The sequence below is a fragment of the Trachinotus anak genome, unplaced genomic scaffold, assembly GCF_046630095.1.
Source record: "Trachinotus anak isolate AG129_WGS33_773 ecotype Australia unplaced genomic scaffold, CSIRO_AGI_Tana_v1 ptg000002l, whole genome shotgun sequence".
Classification (NCBI taxonomy): Eukaryota; Metazoa; Chordata; class Actinopteri; order Carangiformes; family Carangidae; genus Trachinotus; species Trachinotus anak.
Window position 1 is genome coordinate 14,535,783 of NW_027273853.1, and position 22,610 is coordinate 14,558,392.

The following is a 22,610-nucleotide window of genomic DNA, read 5'->3' on the forward strand; positions in this document are numbered from 1 at the left end:
ACAGGACCACGGTCAAACCTCCTATAACATGAGGTCTATTTTATGCACCGGAGCTGTACCATAGTTACACTCAACACCCTCGTCACGGGCCCAGAGTAAAATGTGGCATGGAGCTTTCCTCAGGAGGGGACCGCCGACGGTGCCTTTACCGTCCATTCATCCCATACATGCGCTGCGCAATGGGCGCCGCGATTCACTCGGAGGCTCGTTTGATCCCGTTGCAGGTTCATGGTGTCGCTCAAAAATCACACTGTAATAGGACAAAACCGTCCTGGCCGAGATCACCAGAAATGTCTCAATCTTTTCATTTCAGATCACAAAATCGTGTTGTCTTATTATTTTTGAGACTCCCCCAAACATTTGTTGGGAAGATTTCCTCACGATTTTTATTATTAAAAACGGCTTTCAAAATTGTCATGAACGTACATTACCATCGGGAAATTGAGGCGGTTTCACGATTCTGACATAACCATAACAAATACTCTATCATTTCCTGAATTAGATGACTTGGTGAGTTCTCCTACCGACATTCTGTACATTAGTAAATATATAGTGAATTATAAACACACTAAAAGAGATGTTAACACGTTCTTTTCTAATATTAGGCCTACTTGCATTTTAAATTTTATCACAAAGGCTTTACAGTACGTCAAACGAGTCCTTTTACTTGTTTATTTACATTTAATGGTTTGAAAGCTTAATTACAAAATTAACAAATACTTTTACCAAAAGGCAGCGAATATGCGGCATTTGAAACATAAATTGTGTGGTGTTAATAAAAATAACTTTAAGTTTAAGCTGGTTTAGGTAATACTCACATTTGCGCAATAAAGTCATCAGTCAAATGGGAACTGTGCTGGAAAATCCTCTGGTATGTTGCTGAGGTGAGGTGAGCGGCCAAGCAAGTGTAAGAAACAGAACAGCCTCTCCCCTCGTAGTAAAAATGGGCGACAATTCAGTGACGCCATTTTTTTTTTTTTTTTTTTTTTTTTTACTTTTTTTCATACGGCAGTTTTGTGAATTTTGTTTTTTGTTGTAGTCTTTTTTCTTTCTTTTTGTGTGGGATGGGAAGGGGGGGATCTCATGAGATCCACACTGGTTCAGGCAGTTTAATTCCTTTCAGTGATTAGGTGGCGCCCTCTGCTGCTGTAAATGCTGCACTGCAGATGCATTGTACTCAGTAGCATACTGTATGTTAAATGTTATTGGAGCATAAGTTCAGATCATCCCTCTAAGGTGAAAGCAGCAAAAGGTCTGGCACTGTACTCTGTGCACAGCCATTTAAATAATGGTTACAGTACAAACACATAAAGACACAGATGCCATCAGATGCTAAGATCAGAGACATATATCTTTTTTTTAATGAACACTTGCAATCACAAAACATTACAACCATGTGGAAAAAATGTAATCCTGACATTAACATCAGAATTTCGAGGTCTTCATATGTGGCCTTAATCCTGTTCTGTTAATGGAGACACCATTTTTTGACTGCCTCCCTGAATCACTCTCAACATACTGCTGGTCAAAGTTTGGTGCATGTAAAGCATATATAAATCAGTATTTAACACGTGTAGTATACTGTACGTGTAAAATTGTGCATAAAGAGTCTGTGCAGAGAAGGTGGTTGGTAGGAATTTGCATAAAAAAGGTTTGGGTATACTACAGCTGAGGATGTACTGAACTTAAGACTAGAATTTTGTATTAAGGATACTGCTCTTTTTCTCCCGAGGAAGAGGTTCTTCATCCTCCTCTTCATCTGTTTTCTCTTCAAAAACCCCCAGTAAATCCCAGGACTGAGGAATTAATTGGTGACAGAAGCCTAGCTCCACCAGCCAGGACACTGTAATAATACATATCACAGAGGAAAGCATGGCCAGAGTCCTGTAGGGAAAGTACTGTCTGATAACTCCGTTCTCCTCCCTCCAGCCAGGATACAGCAGGACAGGAGGGATCCCGAGCACTGGCTCCCCGCTCAACCCACGCAGCAGCAGCCCAACTACGTAACCGCTCATAGCACCGTAGGTATTAACGTAGCGGTAGTGGAGCACACAGATGAGCTGTGGGAAGACCACACAGTAGAGGAGGTCGCTGCTTACCAGCCAGAAAGCGAGCACACTGTTGTCACCAAAGGCCAGGCCTGTGCCTGCCAGGCCCACCAGCAGCACGCTAACACGGATCACCCACTGCAGCTCCCGCTCCGTGGCCTGCAGGGAGAGAGAGGCAAAGGACAATAAAAATTGAGTTACTTTGCTTAATGCTGGACCAAACACACACGCACACACACTCGCACACACACCTGCTTCCTCAAAGTTGTCTTGTAAATGTTTTGTGTAAACATGGATGCTGAGGACAGCAGCACAGAGTCCATGGAGGACATAACTGCTGCAGCCACAGAACCAATGCCTAACACTGAGACCCAGGGGGGTGTGAGGTATTGCAGGGCCAGCGGCAGGATCTTCCCTGCCTCCCCTCGTTCGAAAGGAGGGGGTAGACCATACGCTGTCTGGTTCCAGTCTTTGAGAAAAGGAGAGGAAGAGAGAAGAGGAGATATAGAGGTAGAGATAGAGACAGACAGGTGCGAGAGGAAAAGAAATAATAGGAGGGGAAGAAGTGTTTTAAGATGGGGTCAAAAAAATTAAAATAAAAACTCAAGCACTGGGGAAGGAAGCAAAATATCTCAAAATAGCAATTCATTATGTCCATGCATAATCAGTAAGATATGCTAACAATAAGCAGCTATGCAAATGCTCATAAAAAACCTCTCACACACACATACAAATGCAACTGAGGTTGTATTACCCTAACATAACTTTGATTGATTAGCCACCACACATCCCATTCCATTTATCATAGTAGTGGGTCCAAACTGTTAGAACATGCTGTCTAACTGAACATGCGAATGCACTGCATTCATGTGTACCTGCAGAGGCAGCCACTGCTCCAATGATGACTGAGGGGATTCCCATAATAAAAACTGTCCCAGCAGCAGCAAAACAGGTGACCTGAGCCTGAGCCGAGGAGGATGCAGAGAGGATCCTCTGGTACAGAGCTTGATAGGCCAGTCCCCCTAAAGCCTACAACATATATGCACAAAAAAACACAAGCTTTGTCAGCAAACAACTTGGCATTTCATGCAGTTCACCAAATAGACCTTTCTCACAGCAGAACGTTCAACTGGTCAAACACAGATTTATCTAATTACATGAATAATAATGGATGTATTATATTTAACAGTAGAATGGCTGAGTTCCAATTAGCTGCTTCAGGTTCAGGATCCTGGTGTCATTTGTGCTCGCTCATTGTCCCACTGTCATGGCTTAGTGAGGCTCTTTAACAGAACAGAGCCATCATTGTTATTTGTAACTCCGGTGCTTTTCCTACTGTGACAAGTCAAGACAAGAATTTCTGGTGTGAAAAAGGTCTGTTCACTAGATGCACCAGATTTTCCATTTGAGAGCAGTTGATTTCACTTCTGGTATTGACATTTACACATTTAATACCTTGCCATTCATTTTCAGCATTACCTTGTACCTGACCTGAGCTGTAATTAATCAGCTGCCAGCAGATACAAAACATCATACAAAGGTGCATGGGGCATAACAAGTCCTACAGTTAAGTGCTGACAATGTTGTCGCACATAAATAACTCGAACAGATGTTATGCATGCTGTTTTTTTGTTTAAATATTGTCCAGAATTGTCCATGACTGAAAGGCTCCAGTGATGATTTACAGGTTTTCCTGAATGTAGACCAGAATGTATGCACTAAGTGGTTGCATGTGTAATGTAATAATGCATCTAAGGATGAGGTGCTTCAGTCACCTAACTCCAGCACACACACACACAGTGATAGAAAATCAATTTTAATATCTAACCAATAACAGCATGTCATCTGCCCATTTTCCTGCATCTGCCAGCTCCAGTTGTCCTGTCCATGAGTTGTCATTTGTTTGGTTGAGGTGGGCTGAGTTCTCAGTAACTGCAGGACTGAGTATTACAAAAGGAATACAGAGCCACTGAAACAGAGAAAAAAAAAAAGAAACAGTAATTATATCAAGTGGGGACAAGCCATCCATTGAATTACTCAGATTTCTTAATGAATGTATTTATCTATCTCATTAAAGTCCATTTATTTCTGTCGCATTCCCTCCAACCTCTCTCTCTCTACATTCCCCTCCCTCTGAGCATCCTCTGTTCCTTACCATACTGACAAAGATGAAGCAAAGCTGGATGATATCAGTATATGCAACAGAGTAGAGACCCCCTAGAAATGTATAGATGATGGAGACAGCCGCCGAGATAACGATGGAGAGGGCAGACGACAACCCAAGAATTATGCTCATCGTTCCTCCTGGATATCAGACAGAAATGTCAATCAGAGACGGTAAACAAAAATGTAATTTGATGATTTCATGTTGAAGTTGTCATGTAAAGGCACAAAGACTTGTATGCAAGGAGTTACTTACCTAGAGCAGCTAGGATGCAGGCGACCCACAAAATATCACTGACCAAAGCAGGAAGCAGTAGTGTTGCAGTGAACATGTTGCCATAGCGATGCTGAAACGGGTCCAACATGGTCACGTAGCGTTTCGACCTCATTGGTTTCGCGAAAAACAACCCTCCTTAAGATACAGAGTATACAAAGAAAATAAAAAAACAGTTTTGTGATAAAAAAAAAAAAAAAAAAAAGCTGATGATTTAAAGATAACATTAAAGATGTTAAAGATGAAACAGTAAGTCAGTTAATCAATTTGTCAAAAGAGTTTACAAGAAAAACAATCAGGAACAGTTTGAATTCAAAAATTTTATTTTATTTATAAGACAAAGTCTTTTTTTAAGCAACAATTCACTGGATCCAGATTCACAAATGTGACTGTCTGTTTTTCCTAATCTTCAATGACACAAAACTAGATATCTCTTATAATGCACATACACTTTTTTAATTCAGCAAAATTGTATGTTGTTTATAGGAGATGTGCTTGTTTTTGCGTCAGATGATAGCTTAATGTGCTCTGTATGCCCTGAACTGGCTACAATAAATCCCACTGAGGATAGTATCTGCTGCTTCATTTTCAGTGCAGTGACTTGTACATGCTTTCTAAAGTTTCTCTCTTTTACATGGCAACCAAGGGAAATATAGCTTTGAGGAAAATTAATTCAATAATGAAAAACCCTTTGGCGCAATACATCTGTGGATTATTAATTAGTCTTGTAGGTTAAAATACAGATTTATGCTGCTTTGGATGCAACAACAGGGAACAAAACTGTGTTTTCTTTCTTCAGCAGTAAAAGCATTTTAATGGCCTATATTTGGCATTTAATTTGTGTGAGTTTGTTTATTCCAATATGTGAAGAATCTAAATTAGCTGTCTTGCCTGGCACACATCCATTTCAGCTGGACTCTGCTCGACTCTCCGTCAATCATCTTTGCGTGTACCCTGCGTCTTGTCTGGTGCATGCTGGGATAGATGAAAGCCCACAAATCACCAAAGAAAGGTGAGCAGGTAAATGCCATGAAAGGATGAAATCCTGTGTTTTGCTTTAGGCCCACTTCTGCTGAATGCAGAGTCACCATGGCAGCTGCACACTTGATCTGACATCTGCTTCATCAGATCTTTTTTTGTGATGGATCTTCAGATAAGTCTGAGGTCTGAGCAGCATTGTGTGCAGTTGTGACATTAGCCAACACACATATTTAAAACAAAACTCAGTAACATTAACAATAACTAACCATATCTACATTTATAGTCGCTCTATAGTCATTAATCATTAGTATGTGTGTATGTATGTGAGGGGAAGGGTAGGTGTGTGTGTGTGTGTATGTATGTGTGTGCAAACAAAAAAAACTAAAAAAAAAAGCTCTCAGGTCTTCAGTTATCTGCTTTCTGTCTGCCACAAATCTTATTTTCAGGTGTCAGTTTTGTTTTTGTGTGTGTGTGTGTCATCAAACGTGTCATTACACTCAATGCTGAGACCATATCAGCTATTCGCAGCCACATTCATTTATAGGAATGTATGCCCAATAAATTGTTCCTGTATGACCTCTGGTGTCCTCTAGGCTAAACTGTTGTTGAAGAGTATGAGCAAATACTATGACACACGCACACACACACACTCAAAAGCATGAGTGAGGTATCACATCCTGTGACACTTGAGTATGCAAGGCTGAAAATATAACACCAGAGTGCTACTACTCACCCAAAACAAGAAGAGGCTCAAATGTCACATACATTTTTGGAGCAGGATAGGCTACTAATCATGTTTGTCTTTTGTAATTTTATACAATAACTATGACCTCTTCCTCTCTTGTGTGACATTATGCACAGGCATCATGGCTTTCAGCTACTTACCCAGAAGAAAATTGATAAGATATGCAGGAGGGCCCATAGCCCAGATGAGCCCTTGAGTGGGAGAATAAACAGCCTCAGCAGTTCCCATAATATAACCTCCACCAACCCATGTTGCTGAAAGCAGAGCAAAGAAAACAAGTGAAGTCTGGAGTAACAGAGAAGATAGAAAGGCGCATAGAACACATCCATGAAGGAACACATGTCAAGCACCAAGGACAAGGACATGCATAAAGGACATTAAAAGAAAGCTTATACCTGTCATGGTGAAAACCCCGACTAGGACGCTGATGTTGCGGCCACCAACAATGGTGACTTCGCTCTTGTTTCCAGCACATGTCTTCTCCACTTTCTTGGATTTACGAGATGCCCAGATCCCAATTACCAGGATGACAAGATAAAAAACCACAACAGCCACCAGTCCAGGGACATCCACCGCCATGATTGTCTGGTTACACAATGCACAGTCCATCAATTGCACTGACTTACAGTGTATATCATATAAAACACAAGAAGCACACACACGTTAAAACAAAAAAGCAGCTGTTGCTACTTTAACAGGAGTCAGATGTTTAATGCTGGGGCTGGATAACAACCCACGATGAGAATTAGTGCTATTGTCTTTTGTCTTCTCCAGGAAGCACCATGGCATAAAGCGATAAGCCCTTTTTCGGCCAACTAAGTCTCAACTTGACCTTCACTGGCTGTGAATAGGCACGGTCAAGGCCTCTCCCACCCATCCGCTATACAGCACACTATGAACAATCACTGACTGTATAACTTCTTCTAGGATAACAACCAAGTGTCAGCTAAACCTTAATGCACCCTGTTTCTCATTGTAAGATCAAGATTGTAGCATAACCTTAACAATTCACAGGGGCGTATCACCCAGGGATGCTCCACATAGATAAAAAGCATGTAGCCAGGCAACCTGTGAGGACCCTGGTGTCATGCCCCCTGTATTTTTTCAAGGAATTTGACTTTTAGCAACCCGCAGGGAGTTTGGATTCTTTACTTGAAAACGCACAAGTTTCTTAAGGCTGGTTCCAGTACTTTTAGATCCAGTATTTTTCCACTTGAATCAGTTTTTCTCCACCAGAGCTGTTTTCCAAGCAGTGTAGAGAAGGCTTTCAAACAACATGTAAGCCTTCATGTTGGGAAATATAAACTTATTTTGAATTGTTTATTTAAAATTGTGGGTCTTCAATTTCCTCATAAGTTCATTGGCAGTTTCCTGGAAAGAGCGATGTAATCTAGCACTAATTGTAGGGAATAAAGCTCTGAGACATTTTATTTTGAGTTCACCAGCTGTTTATTTCCAGAACAATTTCCTTAAAAGAACTACTTGTTCTTGTAGACTTGTAGAAACATTGTTGAGCAGTTAACTGTGAAAAATCTAAATATTTCAAAAATGTTATCACCAAAGGGATTATGTTATAATTCCATTTACCTTGCTTAGTTCTTTCACTCACATTGTATCATCTTAATTATGTTACCAAAGTAGTAGAGTTAAATAGTAATGCATTAAATGCTTATTGTCAGTCTAGTGTTTGATTTCATTTGAGTACAAGCACCAGAAGGGATGGTCATTATAAATTATGCTTAAGTTTTATAAACTATGCATAATTAGTACCAATCTTGGTAAAAACCCTCATTAGGTCTGTCATCATTTATTGATCCAGATTCCTTCCTCTGACTAACCACTAAGATGTAAAGATGTATCATCTGACATTTTGGTACATTTAACACCAGTTAAATCAGGGTGCCAAATAAACCGTTATCTAGATTCTTTACTCGTGTAAAATATCAATGTCACAATGTAAAAATAATCCATCACAAGTAAAAGTCTTGTATCAAAAATTCTGTAGTAATCCTACTGATACTTCAAGTGGTATATTAAAAATATCAGAGGTAAAAGTACTCATTATTTTAACTTGATACAGGCAGAATGACCTCTTTTCACTCCTTCAAAATATTCACTCACTGATGTGTCTTTGAAGCATTTCACCATTTGGAGGTGGATCTGTTGTACATTTGAGCATATCGAGTAATAAAGAGCCTCACGTGTTTTGTATGTAACATCAGCAATATAACTATAGTGGTTAAATGAAGGTAGTGCAGTAAAAATGTTCTGTATTTCCTGTTGGTGAAATAGACCGTATCCGTTAAATGTAAGGACTCAACTACAGGAAGCCTACCTCCAAACTGTCGCCGCTTAATTTATTATGTCGCCTACATTCCACCACTGATTAAAACCCATCTTGGATATATTTCCTTAGGCAGTTTTCTCATTTAATATACAGGTGACAGTGGGGGGCACAGGTCTTCAAATATTTCCTTCTCTGAGAAATTAATAGTAATCGAGCGTTAAATCCTCTACAACCAACAAATTTACGGGTAAATGCGTTCAGAATCAACCCAGAACCACCACGAAACCCCGATCAGGTCCAGATTCATGTCTCCATCATCTGGGCAGGGAGGTTATCATACAGGGGTATTTATAGAACATGTGTACCAGGTTTAATAGCGTTTCTCTCATAAATGCCGTCAGCCTCTAAGATAAACTGGAAGTCAGACGCCACAGTTTCCTCAGAGCAGGACACAATCAGTGGCTACGGAGCGTTACATTGTTGCCGATGTGGTTATGAATATTGGCCAATATTGGTTTTATCCGGTGTAGACAGGTTCAGATGTCTGCGCCTGTTCTCACAGTGGGGCTGATATTAGCAAGGAGCCGCTCGCCAGACCCCCCCCGGTAGTAACCCACGTTTAGCTAACATTATATCTAAACCGCCATGAATCATTTCTTATTAAAAAAAAAAAAAAATTAAAAAAAAAAAACCCCAAATATTAACACCCACCAGATAAGCTGAACAAATTCAATTTAACGAATTCGATATATTATTCACCGCGGTGTGATTTCCAGCCTGTCAGCATCAGAAGATTGAACCATGAGATTATAATTGTGTTCCACACTGTGGCGGCTAATGTGTAGGTACCTTTGAGGAGAGTCGCCGTCCCGTCCTCCATACATCTGCTGCCTCCGGTGAGGTACTGCCCTGATGGTCACTTCTTCCCTATTGTTGTCTCCCTCTGAAACGTGACTCCCCGTGTCGCGTTCAGCGCTGTCAAAACGTACGGAAACGTTTTCACACAGCGGCGACGACGTGATGCGTTTAAGTGCCGCCGCTGCAAACCCTGTGGTAGCTGCTGCTGCTGCTGCTGCTGCTGATGATGATGATGCTGCTGCTGCTGCAGACGACGCTGAGACGAAACGAACACCGGAAGGGTAACTTTAAGTGCGACATGTTTGAAATTAGGTTGTGAAACGTTGCAAACCGGTGCAGTTCAGACGTTTTCACTTGAACGCGTCCTGAACAGGAGGGCGTAATAAATTAAAAAAAAAAAAAAAAAAAAGAAGAAGAAGAAGAAGAAGAGGGAGAAGCCCCCGTAGTGCGTTATCTATGACAGAGGATGTAGTATGTGCATGTGTACATTGTGTTTACATGATGTAGTTTAGCCGGTGACAGGCCAAACACACGTGGTGGTCCTCAACACCATGTGGGGGGAAAAAAAAAAAACATGACGTCAATTTTAAACACCGTGTGCTTTGATGTTTATTTCACTGCGTTTACTATGTAGACACATGATGCCCGAAAGGTAACACAACCTGAATGTATGTTGCGCAACCATGCACTGTAAAGAGTACATGATTAACTTATGCTCAAGTCGTGTACTTTAAATTATATAATGAAGTCGTAGGTGTATCACAAGAAAATAATTTAACCATTGTGCCTCAAATTAGGGTGAAATGCAGAAGAGTAACAGTCAACAGTGACACAGCTACACTAAAAATTTTAAGTTTTCTAACATTCGTTAACATTATACACATTTACTTTATCATGCCAGACCAAATAATGTCTATAATAATCTATAAGACCATGTTCTCTGTCATATAACACCAGGCGAAATAGCATTTCATATAAGGAGGCAAGAGTAAAAATGGCCTAAATGACCTGAAGATTTTCTTCATTTTTTCACCTCTTTGTGTTTTAAACATTGAAATGTTAAGTTAGCTGGTGAAGACTGTTAAGATCCATTTTTCTTAAATTCATTGCACTTGTGATAGCAAAGCCCATACCTCACCCCTTTATCTCATGAATATCTACTATAATAAATATTATTTCATGGGAAATTCCAAATTCACAGACGACTGGCCTAATCCCACTACTATCCAGTATCACATTTAGTTTGCTGTTATGCTATTGCCTAACTAGAACAATGGAAATGTTTGAAGAAACATATCAAATGCTTCTTTCTACTGAGCCTCCTGTTGGCTTGGTTCGTGTGTGTATCATATGACACCCAAGTTGGAGTCCAGCTTGGAATCTCTTTGCACAAGAAAAAACAAAACCAGTGACCCAAAATGGAAAAAACAACAATCTTTATTTTAAAAGGTTGAGGCATTGTTAATGAAGTAGTATGTGTCTGCTCTATTTGTATGTTTCAACATGAGAGTGGACTGTGTGAGATTTAGTCTTGGGTTGCCTGTGTAAGTTCCTTGTTGTTAGCCATGGACTCTGGGTTCTTGAGAAGTACAACCCCATCTCCTGCAGGGTCAGAGGTGCACAGTATCCAGTGGTTTTTGTCCTGCTCAGCTTTGTGGGAGTCCAAGAAGGTGTGAGCCGTCACCTCATACTCTTTGCCATATGTGGTCCTGCAGGAACACAACTGTTACCTACAGAGCAACAGCAGACATGCCTGTGCTGTAACATGACTTGAAGCTGCCATATTGGAGGCCCTCATCTTCTGACAACAAGTGGCTTTGAAGAGCTGGCTGTAACTAAATTAGCAGTTTGACTGTGTCAATGGAAGTGAGTCTACATGTTGTATTTCTGTGATATTTTGACAGGAAACTGATTCTTTTTATTAAGATACTGTGCATCAGATTGATTGTTTGGTTTAAGAAACCTGGTTCTTGTCAAACTACAAGACACAGTTGCCTTGGAGATGACTAGGAGTACAGATAAGCTTTTCAGGTTGCTGTGACCTCATTTGACATTACAATCATGACAGTAAAATGATATTGTGCTTGTTACGATACCATGTTAATATAACCCATATCACATGGGCTACAGAAACATGATACTACTCTTTGTATATATTAAACATTTAGCTATTATTTGCACCAATTTTCCAAAGGACCTCCAAATTGACATCAGACATGCTTTGGTCATGAGCAGCACAAATCAAAAGCCTTTGTGTTGCATTCAACACAGGAAAATGGAAAATACCAAAGGATTTGATCACCCAGAACAGCAAGAGCCTGGTTTGTTTTGCAGTGTATGATCAGCACCTTCACATTAGCCTGTCAAGAAGAAAAAAAAAGCCCATTGATAATTGCATAGAAATTCTCAAGGTAACAGAGGTAAAAGAAAGCAACAGAAACACAAACTGTTTTGTGTTCAGTTACCGATTTAAATAACAGAAAATGCTGATGTTGCAACAAATAGACCAGTTAATCATAAATCTCCAGTAAAGACTTACAGGGATAGGCTGACCCTCATATTCGAGCCTCTCCTGGGGATCAAAGTGCACTATCTTCCACCATGACAGAAAGGAGCAATCATCAACCAGGTTCACCTCTTGCAGGCGGGACTTCTTTGCACACTTGAGGTCACAATAATATGAGATTAACAATGGTAGAAGATCTAGTGAAAAGGCCAAACATATCTGCTTCATTTGCCATTTAAGTATGCATGCAAGATTTCTGCATTTGCACTTTTTTAAACATCTCATCAGAGTTGTTGGTTGCTCAGTATAATGTATTCTCATCAATGGTCTTCTACCTTTTGAAAACTTTGTAGGTCACTTGTCAAGTAAAGCTGAGGAAAGAAGGGAAGAGAAGATATTTAAACACACAAGGTGGCACACAAAATCCTTTCGTTTAATAATAACATGATACTCTCTTAGTTTAACCATTTAGTCTCTCATTACTGTTATTAGATGTTGATGTTGCGCTTCCATAAAGTTGGGGGATTCTGAGGAGACAGATTAAAAAAATCTAAATCAAGGGGGCCACAGGCTTAGTCCCTATCATCACACTTCCTATTGTGCAGCTCAGATGCATCTATCATTAGTCCTGTCCTTCCTGGTAAATGCCCTCTTCTTTCAAGCTCTACGCCACCCATGTGTAACTTAGTCTCCAAACCAAACTGAGATAACCTGGTTCCATAATAACCTTTCATCAGGGCAATTTTCGTAGACTTTAAAGACATCCCTGCTGAGCCACAAAGGATATTACACAACTGTTTTTACAAGCCACATGGCACTCCTCGTGACATACAAACTGATTTCCATGTGTTAATTCTGTGGAGAGCCCCTTCAAAATAGAACTCAGTCTTAAAGTGCTATTTGGAACGCAACAATTTTAAAGGGCTGTTTGAGGGTTAAGACCTGGTGTTAGGGTGTGTGTGTGTGTGTGTGTGTGTCTGTGTGTGTGTGTCTGTGTGTGTATTGAATTTCACTCACTCCCCTGGCAAAGCCACTTGTTGTTTTCAGAGCAAAAGCCTTCTCAAAAAGCAAAGTCGAGCCTTCCGGACTGCCATCCACACTGTGGTCACACAAGCAGTGTTATAGGTTTACATCTGGGAATATTACCTTGTGTGCTGAGGTGTCTGTTGATGTAGTTTTAAGGGTGTTTGTTTGTGTACCTGGTAATGATGAACGCAGTACGTGTGCAGGGCTGAATACTTCTTCCTGCACTGATTCCACATGGGGCTTGAATACCGGGTGAAGGAATCTTTATCAAACTGTTAATGTCGGCATTAATGCTGACTGTGCTGCACTCCCTGCTTTCTCCTCCCATGTTCAGCAACATTACTACATCCCCAAAGTGCAATGTTCCATCATTTGTCACAGAGAGATTCACCTACACACATGGACAAACACCATCATCACTGTCATTACCATCCCCATCATCATTGTGTATTACTATTGTTGTTAATGGTTCTCTTTATTAGATTAAACGCAATTTACCGGTCTCAAAATGTTCTGTTTGAGGAAGTCTACTTTCTGGGCAGCAAGCTCACCCCTCTTCTTCTTCTCCAGATACTCTTTCTTTGCATCCTGGGAAAATATTAACATATACAATGTGTATTTTTTTAATACATGCACACAAGCCCACTACTGCTGGTTGTATACTAGTAAAAAACATAAAGAAAAAAACTTTAACAAGATGATGATAATTATTAGTACAATCTTCTTTCTTGCTCTACACCCATTATTTTGGATTAATGATAAATAAGGTGGTGACATGATAACATTTTGCCCTCTATCCTTTGTCTTGGTCTTTGTCACTAAATTACCCCTACAGCGTTTCTTTGTCCTTGTGTCTTTGTTTAATGCCTTTGTAAATCAATTTGCAATTTAACCCCTTAATCCTTACTGGGTTAATCATTACAAATGAATGCCATGCAGCCAAACTGTGTCGAACCTTAGACTCTATAGTTCAAACCCTCACGACCCTATTTTATACTCTAAGATCACACAGTTTTCAAAGATACCAATCTATATCTATATATATATATATATATATGCTTAGCCTAATAATCAGGCTAAATTGCCATTTTAGATCAATTTTCACCCATTTGTTGGCTAAATAATATGTGTAAACGTGTAAACCTGTCATGTTTACATCGTGGCGCCCTTACTGTAACAAGGATGAGTTCACGCTAAGCAACTACGGGCGCCTTTAGATTCATTTAGCTAGCTCAAACTTGACAGTTTGTTTTGGAAACACACCTCTTCCAGGCGCAGGTCTTCATTCCAGTTTCCGATTTTCACATTTGTGCGATAAGTTCTCATATGAGCCATGCTGCCTATAATACTGACATCTATTTGTGTATCAATGAGTTAATAAGAGAGGCTAATCTAGTGTTTACGTGTGCTTTGTGTCGTGGTTTCCTAGGTAACTGACGGTAACGACAACCAACCCAAAGTCTCGTCTGCTGTCAGTTCTCGCTGATTGTCGCGAGAGGGCGCGCTGGTACAGTCACTGATACTCAGTGTTAGAGCCACTAAGATCTGAAGGTATTTCTGCTCTTTCTGCTTCTCACCATCCTTTTAGTAGTCGCTATACCACAGTGTACAAATACACTTATAACCTCAAATTCTACTTAAGGAAAAGTACACAAGTGTTACCAGCAAAATCTAATTGAAGAATCCAAAGTCAAAGTACTCATTGTGTCAGATGACCCTTTTCAGGGCCTTTTTTCAATCTTATGCATACAAGATAATATTATGTGTGCACAGGTTATTATCCTATAAAAGAAGATTTTAAAAAGACTTTCAGGGCTTGCTGACCGCACGTAGCCTAAACCCCAGAAAAGCTTTGCAAGAGTCCAACCTGAACTGGATGAATTGGACACATAACTGAAAACACCTGCGTTGGTGTGCAGACATTTTCATCTATAATAACACATCATGTTTTATAAGCTGATTAGATGTTTTGTATGTAAAATCAAAGTAACTAGTTAAGTTTTTTAAAAAAACTGCCATAAATTTGAAATATTCCAGTAAAGTAAAAAAAAAAATTGTACCTAAGCATAGTGCCCGAGTAAATGTACTTAGTTACCACCACAACTTCTCTGCTGACCCATTCAGCATCTTAAACATAAACAAACATGAATCACAGTCATAAAAAGATACATTTTCCTGTAGTGCTTTGGTTTTGCATTATTATGTGGAGCTCACATGTCATCATTGTCATTATCATCTTAATTATCCTCAACAACATACACATATACTTAAACAACATCTTAAAGGAGACTTCTTCTATTTTTTAATTATGAGTAACACAAAATATTATGTTGTTAAAAGTTTTGAATTCATTGAATTCCAGACACTGTGTTGCTTCCAGTCAGTTTATGTAAAATCCTTCACAGTACCTATAAATACAATATCCTCTGCTCAAGTGTATGTAGTATATGCAATTAGGCTCTAACAGCTACAATCCAGACTGAACCTGTCCATTTTTCTACTATCCATTTTCCTTTTTCTCTCTTTCTGTCTGTCTGTCTGTGTCAGTGGCCATTGGTTCGGCCTCTGGCTCCATTGCCATTCATGTGACTCTGTTTGTGGTTTCTTTCCTTCGGTGACTCACTGTCATCCTCCTCTTCATCACTCCTGTCGTCGCCCTCCAGCTGCAGGATGAAGATGAGCCACAGAGAAGATGTAGGAAATGAGGGTGAGCCAAAGAGGAGCAATAAGACATGTACATAGTTTGATATATTTCTCCTTCACATGAATGAATATGTCTAGACATAGAAACACCTGTAAACACACCTTGCTGAAGATAAACTTGTAAACCATTCGTGAAATGAGAAAAGCCCAGTACAGGTGCAGGATCTGTAGAAGCATCAGCATGACGTTGAAGAAGTAGTAGCCAAAGAAGGGAGGAAACTTCTCCAGCGGGTACACCCATGTGCAGTGGATCACCCTGCAGAAGATATGCACGCATAATATTTTCAGTCTTTACTCCAAGATCATAACCATGCATCATGCTGTATCCTTTCATCTCACACACTTACCAGAAAGGAAAAATGACAAGCCTTGTCAGCATGAAGAGAAATGTAAACACTACAAATATGGCATTAGCAGTCTGGTGCCACTTGGCGTAGTTGAATATCTTTGCACCCTGTGAGACAAAAACAAAGAGAAGGCTCAGGTTTGTTTTAAAGTAGCCAGTCATTAAGTTCCAGCAGGCATGTATCTGTTCATATTTTGATTGGTTGTTGAATGGATGGATGGATGGATGGATGGATGGATGGATGGATGGATGGATGGATAATATAATGTAACAGGGACATTTTAGTATGTTAATACATAGAGAGAAGACCTGTACAATCAAACTAATGCAATTCCAACACAATAGCATTGTATCAGGCCACTGCAATGCACACACTGATATATTTATTTTTTGAAGAGATTGCCACCTAGAGGGGTGTCAATTCAATTCCGAATTAATTCTTGGTTTCTTGAGCTGTATTTCTTTCATTCATTCAAGAACTGTTCAGTATTAATAGTGATGTCGCCTCAATATTTGCTGTTATTGAAGATCAAATCTTATACACATTACTGCAAACCCTCACCTCCTCATCCTCAGGCTACTTTTTCAAATCAAGAGATATCAATTTCTACCCCTGTCTGAGCTGGATTTCTTATTTGTAGCTAACATGGACAAAAAGAGCATGTCATGTAAAGTGGGGCAAGGCAACAACCTCACGTTTACTGCCATGAAAGTTCAGTTTCAACTCCAAGTTCATGTAGGAGGAAGGGGCAGTACTGGCAGGTCAGAGGGAGAAGAAAGTTGATGATATCTTTTTTTGGCATCAAACCTGTTTCAGACCTGCCCCCTTTGACTTTAACACAACTTTTTACCTTCTACTCATACATCAGTCACACACTTTAGAGATTGGGTTTTATATTGTATGGACCGATAAAATATGAAACCCAAACAAAACTGTATCTTGCTGTGCTATACACTGTATATGCTATGTGTAACAATTTTATTATGTGTTCCTTTAAGTCAATCTGTTCCTGCAGAGCTGTGACAATCATCTGCTCATACCAGCCTGCAGAAAGATATCTGATATCCCATAGATTCGCTTGCACATGCACCGATGTAAGAACAGCACTGACCTCCAGCAGTATGTCAGCAGAGTCATGAACTGCCATCACAAGGGTTCCAATACGGATGTAGTTTGAAATCCAGGAGAAACTCAGAAGAGTCAGTGTGGCTATATGATGAATCACCTGCTCTTTGAAGTCCTACACACATATACGCGACAGGTAAACATGCATATGAGACCAAGATACTCACTCCCAACTATTGCATGTTTATAATATAAAGGCCGCTACATGCTTTGTATTAGTTCCTGCAAAACTAACATTTTTTTAAAGACTAAATTGAAATAAATATCAGTAAAAAATAATTTATACTTAAAATAATAATAATAAGAAGTAAACTATAATAAAATAATAATATCAGTGCATCAACTGATTTTATACACCTGCATACATGTGTACACTTACTTTCCGTTTCACATCAAATGAGAGGCTAAGGAGCAGAGAAAGGTAGAAGCCCAATTCCAAGAGGTAATACCAGTACTGAGATGGCAGCATGGACTGCATGAACACGTGACACACACACACACACACACACACACGTATAGATGTTTATCATACTGAATACTGTAATATTGTACAAGACATCCTAATAGCAATGGCAAAACAATTACCTGTTTAGGGAAGCCTTCCCAAACCTCCTTTAGGTTATAAAGCCAAGGTTTCTACACCCAGCAAAAACAGAGAGGGAGAGGAGTGTGAGGGGGGTGTTTGAGAACAGCTTTGAAAACAGCATCAAGGGTCATGTGTTGGCCAACGGGCTCACGCCTGTTTGTCTGCCATGACAACTGCCAGAGCATGAGCAAAACCCTGAAGCACCACAAGACATGAGATAGAGAGAGGGAGGCGTGGAGTTTCAGGTTAAATCAGTGGTATACCCAAATAGGGAGGCAAAGGGTGACAAGTAGAGAGCTAAAGATAAAATAAGGGAAGAGAAATGTCCACTCCACAAATAATGGAGTGGAAAAATGTATGAAACAAAAGCTAAACTGTAATAGAAATAGTTCCTGTGATGAAAACACAGAAAAAGGCCAAAACCACTTACATCATAGAGAGCTAGGACTCCACCGACAAATGCAAAAAAATAAAACAAGCATCTCCAACTGTTGACAGATAAGAACAATAATGTTACATATTAGCACATACTCTCACATTAGCATGCTATCACACACACACAGACATACACACACCTGGCCTCGCAGAACCTCTTTTGAAGCCCTGGTCGCTCCTGGTTCCTCCTCCTCCTGAACCAGACTTGAACTCTTCGTTCTGGCCAACTCGTCTTTTTACACAGAGACCTCACATCAGCCTGGAACACAAGGGACATGATCCAAATGTTACACCCTTTCCACCCTCTGCTTTACTCTCTGATGAGCAAAATACAGGAATGCTATATCATCCCCCTGAATACTGTATATGGAAAGAAGACAATAAAGTTTACCTTGTACTGTAAATTAACTCTCAGCTTTTATTTATTTAAATGCTTGAGTCATTTTTTTTTACCAGCTGTTTTCACTTTGTGAGTCTGTGTGTGTGTGTGTGTGTGTGTGTGTGGGTGTATAGTGTATAGTGTGTCATAGTGGCAAAATGCGGTTCTGGAGACACCTGCTGTACTTGCTGAACTTTGGGAGGCGTTTATATGGCTGTCTGCCTGTGTACAGATTATGTCACCGTGATAGCATCACAACCATACAAGACACAGTCATAAAACTTTACAGGTTTGTAGTTAAGATCAAAATGAAGGGTGAGTTTGATAATGGGTGTTGTCTGATAATGTTGTATACTAATATTTTGTCGTAATAACGTGGTGATGACTACTGGGTACTCATGGGCTGGAACATCAATGTGTTGGTGGCAGTTGCAGCTGAGGCAGTCTAATTAATTCTTTTTAATCTTCTAATCATTTCACCGTGCTGCATAGATGTGATGCATTGCACTAGACACTAACTGAGCACCGAGGAACACAATAATACTAATACTGTGGAGGCCAATGAAGTAAGCTGAACCTATTCTCGTGTACATGAAACCAGTTTGAGACAACTTTTGCTTTGTGACATGGCAGGAAGAAGCCATAAGATGAAGCTTAATTGTGGCCATGAAGAGATGCACATGGTCAGCAGCAATACTCAGGCAGGCTGTGGCATACAGATGATGATTGATATCAGACAATGATTGGTATTAAGGGGCCCAAAGTGTGCCAAGAAAACATTTCTCATATCATTACACCACCAGCCTGGAATACTGACACAAGGCAGGTTGGGTCGATGGATTCATGCTGTTGATGCCAAATTATGACTCTACCATCTGCTGCTTCAGCAGAAATCCAGATCCATCAGACCAGGCTACAGTTTTCCAGTGTTCAACTATCCAGTTTTGGTGAGCTTGTGTCCAGCGCCTCAGATTTCTATTCTTGGCTGACAGGAGTGGACCTTGGTGTGGTCTTCCGCTGTTGTAGGTCCTCTGCCTAAAGTTTCAATGTGATGTATACTCTGAGATGTTTTTCTACCCGCCACAGTTGTAAAGAGTGGTTATCTGTCAGCTCCCACCAGTCTGGCCATTCTCCTCTGACCTCTCTCATCAATAAGGTGTTTGCTCACTGGATGTCTTTTTTTTTTCACACTATTCTGAGTAAACTCTAGAGACTGTTGCGTGTGAAACTCCCAGGAGATCAGCACTTTCAGAAATACTAAAGTGAAATACCAGCCTGTCTGGCACCAACATTCACGCTGTGGCCAAGGTCTTTTTTTTCTGATTTTGATGTTTGATGTGAGCATTAACTGATGCTCCTGACCTGTATCTGCAGGATTTTATGGATTGCTCTACGTCACATGAGCAATGAGCAAACACACAGGTGTTCCTGAGTGAGTGTATGCACGAGAGTTCTGTATATGAACAACAAAAGCCCCTTTAACAAACCTGTGATGGAACCCTTGTTTGGCTGCAGAAGTACTTTTCTAGGATAGGGTTTGGTTCTGCTGTCAGACGTGCCCTGTCCCTGATTTCCCAAACATTAGCCAGTGGCGTGGCCACGTACCTGCAACAACACACAAGCAACATTACAGTAACTGTGTGTCAGCATATATGCTGTAATACAAATCATCTGGCACGGCAAAGCTTTGTTTCTTGCCTCAAAACACAACCGAAGTGGCCTGGTTCTTTGAAGTTCAATAACATTGCTTCAAACAGCTTGTGTAACATAATTCCAGTCTTGTGAAACCAGACGGTTGCATTGCAAAACTCACTGATACACAGGCACATTTAATCACTTACTATGCAGTACATCCCCACCTTTCAAACAAGTATCTGATGAGAAGCAGGCAGAGGGCGCAGGGCACAGCAGCATAAAGATCAGAGGCTTTAGCGTAGACGCGGCCTTCACTGTCCTCCAGATCAGACCAGGAGACATTCCCTGGCAACCACAGACGCTCCCACCACAGCCACTCACCAACTGTCTGCAACATGCTGCTGGTGAACATGAAATACCAAGAAAACACAAAGTTTTATGATCATGATGCAAAACATTTTGTTTCTTAGGTGTTAGCTACATCAGGAGACTCATATGAAAGAAATTACATTTTATTCATGAAAAATCTTTATTTCCATTATAAACAAGTGTTTTTATACCTATATGTGTTCATTGTTTTTGTACTTGCCTACATGAAAAGTTTTTCCCCTCTAATTTAAGACTGAGACTAAAATAATATAAATAATATACTATAAATAAAAATAATAATATATATAAATAAATAAATATTTTTTATTACATAAATCAGTATCTGCAGGCCTAAGTGATGTGCCTGCAGCAGCCTGCCTGTGATGACTCTGCAGCAGCCAAACCAGTTTTCAAAAAATAAACTCAATACTAGACTCTGGCTGGCATCATGAAGAAGCTAGAGCTCTGGTCCAAGAGGAATTACAGCTAAAAATGCCCCTTTTTATTTTTTTGTCTAGAATCTCCAGTGCCAATTATTAGTTTTGGCCACTACCCCCTACTGGTCTGTGACAGTGCAACTGCTCTCTGAGCATGAAGGAAGTGAGTAATTTGGAGATGCAGAACTACAGTAGATATCAAAGGGCAAGGAAGATAAAGATGGATGAGGAGCAATTAAAAGAGGCAGAGATTAGAGAGAAGTAAAGTCCTTCCTCTTGTGGACTCTGTTCATAACAGCGAGTAGATAAAAAACATGTTATCTGAGCAGTTCGAAATCTACTTTCAAAATGTGCAGTCAAAGCTGTCTGTCTAATCAAAAATATCAAAAATAAATAATTATAAATATTTACTCTGATGCCTTAATTTACTCAATGAGAAAGTCATACAAGTGTGTCTCAGAATGTCAGTGTTAGTTAATAAGCCAGCATGAGAAAATGAGCATACCTGCAGGCAGTGTCGTCTTGACAAGTTCCAACAGAAGAGAGGGAAGCTGAGACATAACGTGGATACAGAGAGACTGCGTGTGACAGAATCCAGTGAAACTAAAGTAAAATATTGTGTGAAACCGAAGCAGTCTCAGCCCTCTACCTGATCTCTTTTACACGGTAAGATTTCAGTTTCATGTTTACAAATGTCTGAGTGATTACATCCCCTACTGCAAGTCACTATGAGAACATATAGGAGAAAGTAAATGTATACACACATGGCCATGTATACGCACACACTCACCTTCAGCGTGCCCACTGTAGTGTGTTCTCCAGGGACCTGTCTCTGTGAAGCCAGACTCCTACTTATACAGTTCATATATTGCACTTATCCCCAAGAGATAACAGCCCTGTTAGATCCTATATGTTCACTTTTACAGCTTTTGTGGAGCCAATCTTCAAAAAGTTAAATGTAAAAAAGAGGAAGGCAAATATTTACTCAAGAGCTAATGCTTTCCCTAATCTGTATGATGTGCCTCATTGTGTATGAGGCAGCAGGCTCCAGTGAGTGTGTTGATTTTGGAGCGTGCGTGTGGTTGCTCACCTTTTTTTGAAAGAATGGGATCCTGCCCTCCTACTCTGTGTGTACTCTTGTGATCACACCCTTGTAGTTGCAGCACGTCCTTTAAGGCAAGGCTAGCTCAGCACTGGAAACAACGAACTGCCCTTGGAGCATTTTGCACTCTCAGTTGTAAATGGTAAGCTGCAGCAGTCATCTGAGTGTGGGATTGTTTGCGTATACCCTCACCTGCAAGAATTCCCTTGGAATGCTGGGAAGCCCCCACAAAGGCCCCATTCACTGGTGGGGCAGGGGAGGAGTCAGTGCATGTTACGGATAGAGGAGAAAGAGGAACTTTCACAGACAAAGAGAGAGAGAGAGTGAGACATCACTCTGCATAAATAGCAGCCTGGGTTAATAACAAACATATAAACACAAATGAAGTGAACTTGGCTCCCTGTCCAGTTTCTATGGTTAAAATTGAATTTTCTGCAATCAAATACAACTGACAGGTGATTTTTTTTTTTTTTTTTTGTGACTTTGCAGGAGAGCAGCAAAAACGTCAGTTTTCAAAGGGATATCACTGAGCATCCATGTTAAATATTTGTTTCACCACAAACCACAGGGGGGCAACAGAGTCTGTGTTGTGTTGTCTATGTTG

General features: G+C 40.2%; 3 protein-coding genes across 10 annotated transcripts; all 3 read right to left on the bottom strand.

The window, feature by feature from the left end:
- Window positions 1-1,333: 1,333 nt before the first annotated feature.
- LOC139633942 (high affinity choline transporter 1-like) lies at window positions 1,334-9,613 on the bottom strand. 2 transcript variants are annotated; one of them, XM_071500068.1, is made up of 9 exons: window positions 9,348-9,606; window positions 6,607-6,796; window positions 6,352-6,465; window positions 4,468-4,623; window positions 4,204-4,352; window positions 3,877-4,017; window positions 2,924-3,077; window positions 2,300-2,517; window positions 1,334-2,207 (listed from the first exon to the last, which is right to left on the bottom strand). In XM_071500068.1, the coding sequence occupies exons 2-9, from the start codon at window positions 6,788-6,790 to the stop codon at window positions 1,692-1,694; spliced, it is 1,632 nt and encodes a 543-aa protein (XP_071356169.1). In that variant the 5' UTR covers window positions 6,791-6,796; window positions 9,348-9,606; the 3' UTR covers window positions 1,334-1,691. The 2 variants fall into 2 exon arrangements, with proteins under 2 accessions (XP_071356169.1, XP_071356178.1); XM_071500077.1 differs by lacking the exon at window positions 6,352-6,465 and having other exon boundaries at window positions 9,348-9,613.
- A 1,162-nt stretch (window positions 9,614-10,775) lies between these two features.
- cfap161 (cilia and flagella associated protein 161) lies at window positions 10,776-14,341 on the bottom strand. Of its 2 annotated transcripts, none has more exons than XM_071500152.1 (8): window positions 14,152-14,341; window positions 13,387-13,476; window positions 13,062-13,279; window positions 12,880-12,961; window positions 12,198-12,233; window positions 11,896-12,018; window positions 11,643-11,716; window positions 10,776-11,065 (listed from the first exon to the last, which is right to left on the bottom strand). In XM_071500152.1, exons 1-8 carry the CDS (start codon window positions 14,221-14,223, stop codon window positions 10,882-10,884), a joined length of 879 nt encoding a protein of 292 aa, XP_071356253.1. In that variant the 5' UTR covers window positions 14,224-14,341; the 3' UTR covers window positions 10,776-10,881. The 2 variants fall into 2 exon arrangements, with proteins under 2 accessions (XP_071356253.1, XP_071356263.1); XM_071500162.1 differs by having other exon boundaries at window positions 10,889-11,065; window positions 11,659-11,716.
- An 826-nt stretch (window positions 14,342-15,167) lies between these two features.
- cers3b (ceramide synthase 3b) lies at window positions 15,168-22,383 on the bottom strand. Of its 6 annotated transcripts, none has more exons than XM_071500112.1 (12): window positions 21,995-22,382; window positions 21,410-21,455; window positions 20,323-20,496; window positions 19,951-20,068; window positions 18,225-18,343; window positions 18,080-18,137; window positions 17,649-17,699; window positions 17,443-17,535; window positions 17,050-17,178; window positions 15,939-16,045; window positions 15,694-15,847; window positions 15,168-15,551 (listed from the first exon to the last, which is right to left on the bottom strand). In XM_071500112.1, the coding sequence occupies exons 3-12, from the start codon at window positions 20,493-20,495 to the stop codon at window positions 15,432-15,434; spliced, it is 1,122 nt and encodes a 373-aa protein (XP_071356213.1). In that variant the 5' UTR covers window position 20,496; window positions 21,410-21,455; window positions 21,995-22,382; the 3' UTR covers window positions 15,168-15,431. The 6 variants fall into 6 exon arrangements, with proteins under 6 accessions (XP_071356213.1, XP_071356224.1, XP_071356234.1 ...); XM_071500123.1 differs by having other exon boundaries at window positions 20,323-20,499; XM_071500133.1 differs by having other exon boundaries at window positions 20,323-20,499; window positions 21,410-21,425; window positions 21,695-22,382.
- Window positions 22,384-22,610: the final 227 nt, after the last annotated feature.